This window comes from Mastomys coucha, unplaced genomic scaffold (genome assembly GCF_008632895.1).
Source record: "Mastomys coucha isolate ucsf_1 unplaced genomic scaffold, UCSF_Mcou_1 pScaffold5, whole genome shotgun sequence".
Classification (NCBI taxonomy): Eukaryota; Metazoa; Chordata; class Mammalia; order Rodentia; family Muridae; genus Mastomys; species Mastomys coucha.
Genome location: NW_022196911.1, coordinates 93260840 through 93266326, shown reverse-complemented (window position 1 = coordinate 93266326; position 5487 = coordinate 93260840). Strand labels below are relative to the sequence as shown.

Sequence of the window (5487 nt, the reverse complement as noted above, 5' to 3'; positions counted from 1 at the left end):
AAAAAAAAAAAAAAAAAAAAAAAAAAGAAGAAGCTGAGTAAAGAAGATTGCCAAGTTTAAGGCCAGCCTAGACTACATAGCAACACCGTAACCCTACTCTATGGTCTGGAGAGATGGCTCAATGGCTAAGAGCACTGGCTGCTCTGCCAGAGGACTGGCTTCGGTTCCCAGCCAGCCTATATAACAGCTCAAAACCACTTTTTTTTTTCTCTAAGATTTATTTATTTAATATACGCGAGTACACTGTAGCTATTTTCAGACACATCAGAAGAGGGCATCAGATCCCATTACAGATGGTTGTGAGCCGCCATGTGGTTGCTGGGAATTGAACTCAGGACCTCTGAAAGAGCAGTCAGTGCTCTTAACTGCTGAGCCATTTCTCCAGTCCCATCAAAATCACTTCTTTAAGAGATCATATGCCGGGGGCTGGAGAGATGGCTCAGTGGTTAAGAGCAACGACTACTCTTCTGGAGGTCCTGAGTTCAAATCCTAGCAACCACATGGTGGCTCATAACCATCTGTAAAGAGATCTGACATCCTCTTCTGGAGTGTCTGAAGACAGCTACAGTGTATTTACATATAATAAATAAATAAATCTTTGGAGAAATTTAAAAAAAAAAAAAAAAGAGATCATATGCCTTCTTTTGGCCTCCACAGGCACTGCACTTACATGATAAACTTACATGAAGGCAAAACACATTAAAGTTGAGAGAGAAGAAAATCAATATGGTATACCATAACACAATAAGAATTAAATATCGCATGCTCTTCTTAGCCCAGAATATTGAAGCCTTGTTGTCTCAGACACCTACGCCAACTGTGATGTCACATTCTTTCTCAATCGCTCAGTTCTCTGCATCAGCCCTTCCTTTGAAAGAGATGACATTCGAGCATCACCCTCTGGTGGAACATAGGGTTCAAATATACCAGCTGTTAGGAGAGAAGAAAATTAAGAAACCGTTGAAAGACTGAGACAACATCATCTTGTGGTCACACAAAGTGGACTAATCAAATAGATTTGCACATTGAGGAAACTTTGTCACACTTGTGCAAGTTCCAGGAACTATAAGTGTTGCACTATTGGGACATCTTTTGTTATGTTGAGAAAAAAGGAAGAAAAAAACAAGAAGAAAAGAGAGAGTAATTTAACTTCTCCTAGAGTCTGTTTCTACTTCTACAAACTGGAGAAACTTCATCCTTTCTAGAAGTGTGAAAACAAGATCAAAAGACGACCTCATGAACAGGACTAGAGGTCCCTAAGTCTCAACTACTATTTATGCAAGAGGATCCGCCCATCTCCAAGGCAGAAAGAAAGGGAGAGCAGGGGTAGACAGCTTGACTCTTTATCTAGCCCTACGTTCTGTAAAAACAAAACAAAATTAACTTTATGAAATATAGTATAAGTAAATCATTACTAAGGTCGAACTTGGTGGTTAATGTTTTTTTATCTTTTTTTTATAAGATTTATTTATATGACTATACACTGTACCTGTCTTCGTGCATACCAAATGAGAGCATCTGACCTCATTACAGATGGTAGCGAGCCACTATGAGGTTTCTGGGAATTTAACTCAGGGCCTCTGGAAGAGCAGTCAGTGCTCTTACATGGTGAACCATCTCTCCATCTTCACTTAGTGTTAATTTAATGCTGTCAATCAGAGTCTAAATCATTGTAAACACCAGACCTCTGACAGTAGAGAATTGAGTCAGGATCCCAGAAATACTGTCCCTTACCTGTACAGGCCAAATGTATAGGACGCTCCAACCGTTCCGGTGGAATAACCAATCCCGCTTTCCTGGCATATTCCAAAAACTCCTTCTCTGTTTTGAACTTGGGTTCAGGATTCCGGGGTCTGAAACGGCTTTTGGTTTTTACTGGAACTACAGCTGTGGACCAAGTCACCAGAATGGGCTGGGGGATTTTAAGTAAAAAAAAAAAAAAAAAAAGTTAGCAAATAGGTGATTTGAAAAGAATAAATTTATCTTGAGCAAACTGTATGCAAAGTCTTATAGAAAGACATACCCATAAAGAATGTTTCAGAACTTATGACTATGATGGAGAAACGGTCTTACTTCTTGAACACCCAGGGATGGCTTTCACCACAAGCCAATTAATAACCTGTATTAACATCAGTCATCTTACTAAAAACTTTCCTTTAATACACTCTTTAGAACTACTGTGTGCAGAGATGATTAAAGCAAAGGTCCGACTGTCGAAGAGCTTTTATTTTAGTAGTGAACCTTAGTTATCAACCCATTTCTGAAAAGAGTGAAATGTTATTACTAAAGCATTAAGCAAAATCTCCGGGGCATTTCCTCCACATTTCTATTTTGCTTTTTCAGACGAAAACGGTTTCTAGCTCCTAATTGACGAACAAACTTTTACGAAGCCGGGTGACCTTTTCCCACAAGAATAAGACAAAACCCCTATCCTTTCAAAAAAATGTTTTAAAAAGGGCTTCTGTCATGAGTGGCACACGCAAGGCAACTCCATTGCTCTGCGTGCATAATCGACATCAAGAGATTTCGGAAGCATAATTTTTTGGTATCTGGGCAGCTGGTGATCGTTGGTCCCGGCGCCTGTGCACTTGTGAAAATAAAGACTTTTTATATATATATAAAAAAAATTTTTTTAAATGTAGCCGGGTGTTGGTGGCGCACGCCATTAATCTCAGCATTTGGGAGGCAGAGGCAGGTGGATTTCTGAGTTCAAGGCCAGCCTGGTCTACAGAGTGAGTTCCAGGACAGCCAGGGCTACACAAAGAAACCCTGTCTCAAAAAAAAAAAAAAAAAAAAAAAAAAAAAAGTAAAAGAAGCGGGTTCATCTTCCAAGCCACTCCTTTCCTTTTACATCGTCTCGCCAAAGACTAGAATAAATTTAGAAAAGCTTAATGCCAGCGACCGTAAATCTCCCTTAAAGCCCCGTGAGGACTGCCTAGAGACACTTAGGGGGGATCACATACACCTCAAATTCTTTCCCAGATGAAGACTCAGCTACGGCCACAGGATAATTATTCCCCCTCTACGCTATGCTCCTCTTTCAGTCCCTAACATTTCATTCGCTCCATCCCTACCCACCTGCCGAGACCACCATCCCAAAGTCCTGGATAAGGAGAACAAACCCCGAGGTATGGGGGCTGCCATTTTGCTCGCGCAAAGGCCGCCGGGATGCTAGCCGAGCGGCAGATCACCCAGCCAGAGAAAAGGCGCATAGGGTGGAGCGAGCTCGGGAGTGGAATTTTCCAGGGCGCGCGCCCTCGGCCGAAAGGTGAGCCGCACGCACGCGCACGTTCTCATGGGGAGGAGCACGCGGGCACGCGCAACGGGTTCGCGCGTGCGCAATGAAACCACTTTGAAAGTAGGGTAAACCGCACGGTTGTCACGCGCCAGCCGGAGACTGGCGGAGCGCCGGCTGCGCCTGCGCACGAGGCTTTCTGTGGGACTCTGGGTGCTGCATTCCTGGTTACTTAGCACATTGTTACACCTTATTTACATTCGGTAAAAAAAAAAAATGAAGAAGTGCTTCCCTCTGAAATCAGAGGCCTTTGAGATAAGCGTTTTCTTTCATTACTAGGAATTCACTGGAGGTATTTAGGGCGAAAATGATAGTTTCTAGGTGTGTATCTGACCTCAAAATGCAGTATAACCTTAAACCTTTAACCAACCTAGTTTTCTACGTGAAAATTCTTTCTTACGGTTCAGTTAAGGAAACTGACCGCTGTGATTACTGAAAAGCAAAAGGCTCGTGGGTTGACAAGAATCTGTCATTTCCCAAAACACATCATTTACAAAAATACCACTTACCAAATTTGGTAATAACTGGTATTTCAAAATTGTTTACTAGGCAACTGGCAATTTAAGCATTTTACATATATCAACTTAACCCTCACCACAAGTAATAAATATTCCTGCTTTTACATATGTGGTTGGTCCAGAGATACTCAATATGTAATTCAAATTTAGACAGATAGCTGGCAGAACTGAGAGTCGGGTCCATAGGGTGTAACAACTCCAAAATCGCTTCACATTCAGTGGTTCAAGGAATCCCAATGTGATGGGCAGGTCATCCTGGAGCCACACAGACTAGGCCACACATCCTAACTCATCTCTGCCTGACCTCTGCTTAGTTTCTCAGCTACTGCGAGCTAATTCCTTATCAGCCCAAATGAAATAAGAGTACTCTGTATGGTTTCATCCACTCTGAGATGGATTGTAGGTGATCACTGTTACTTTTGATTAGCTGTTTTGGAAAATTTTGTATTATCCTTCTACCTCAGTAAGTCCAAGGGGAATTGTCAGCTGTCTGCTAAGGATGTAATAGCAACGGATTTTTTTTAATCCTCCAACATTTAATCATTTGCACTTCTCAGAATGCAGGATAAAAAGACTTTGCGCCATGCTACCTTCAGCAGCACATACACTAAAATTGGAGTAACACAGAGACCAGCATGGTCCCTGCACAAGGATGACAGGCAAGTTCATGAAGCACTCCATGGTTTTATCACCACGATGAGTTTTCTACAGAAATATTTCTTATATTTCTCTCTCTCCTTCCTTCTTTCTTCCTCTCTTTCTTTCTTTCTTTTTTTTTTCTGGTTTTTCAAGACAGGGTTTCTCTGTGTAGCCCTGGCTGTCCTGGAGCTCACTCTGTAGACCAGGCGGGCCTCAAACTCAGAAATCCACCTGCCTCTGCCTCCCAAGTGCTGGGATTAAAGGCATGTGCCACCACTGCCTGGCTATTACATTTCTTTCTTCAGTTCTTACGTTTTCTAACTATACCCAGATGTTGCCAACTTCACTAGTTCTACTGGTATTTAAATATGTACTGTTAAGCTTAGCTTTAAAAAAAAAAAATGTGAGTGCTGTGCAGCATATACATCCAAAGGCCGGAAGATTCCCTTTTAGATGGTGGTGATCCACCATTGGTTGCTGGGAATTGAACTCAGGAACTCTGGAAGAGCAGCCAATGTTCTTAACTGCTGAGCCATCTCACCAGTCCGCTAAGGTTAGCTTTTTAAAAACCTGCTAAATCAAGTCTTTATTAATCATTTGCTGCTAAAAACAAATAAACAAAAACAAACAACAGCAAAACGCATTGGGGTGGTAGAAGCTGTAGATCCCTGTGAATTCCAGGCCAACCTGGTTTATATAGAGAGTTCCAGAAAGCCAGGGCTACACAGAGAAACTCCTGCCTCAGAAAACAAACAAACAAACAAAACAAAACAAAGAAAAGAGAGAGTAAAGAGATGGCTCAGGTGTTAAGAGTCCTTACTGCTCTTGCAGAGGACCCAAGTTCAGTTCCCAGCACCCACATGATGACTCATATGCCCCTGTAACTCCAATTCTGATGCCCTCTTCTGGACTTTGAGGGCATTATACATGTGGTGCACATGAAGACATGCAGATAAGTACGCACATCCATTTTAAAAACCTCTTGGGGCTGGTGAGATGGCTCAGTGGGTAGGAGCACTGACTGCTCTTCCAGAG

The 5487-nt window shown here is 42.1% G+C and overlaps 1 protein-coding gene and 2 non-coding genes across 3 annotated transcripts in view; 2 read left to right on the top strand and 1 right to left on the bottom strand.

The window, feature by feature from the left end:
• Nucleotides 1-3224, bottom strand: part of Mrpl45 (mitochondrial ribosomal protein L45) — a 12122-nt gene extending 8898 nt beyond the window's left edge. Inside the window, exons 1-3 of the mRNA XM_031353711.1 lie at nt 3079-3224; nt 1735-1912; nt 813-930 (exon numbers count right to left, since the gene is read on the bottom strand). Coding sequence (XP_031209571.1) covers nt 813-930; nt 1735-1912; nt 3079-3144 — 362 coding nt within the window. The 5' untranslated portion in view covers nt 3145-3224. The remainder of the gene's footprint in view (nt 1-812; nt 931-1734; nt 1913-3078) is intronic.
• LOC116079431 lies at nt 2451-2584 on the top strand. The gene has a single exon (XR_004113982.1). It is a non-coding gene; the product is annotated as a U11 spliceosomal RNA (small nuclear RNA).
• Nucleotides 3225-4396: 1172 nt separating the features above from the next.
• On the top strand, nt 4397-4500 carry LOC116079366. The gene has a single exon (XR_004113931.1). It is a non-coding gene; the product is annotated as a U6 spliceosomal RNA (small nuclear RNA).
• The last annotated feature ends 987 nt before the right edge of the window (nt 4501-5487 follow it).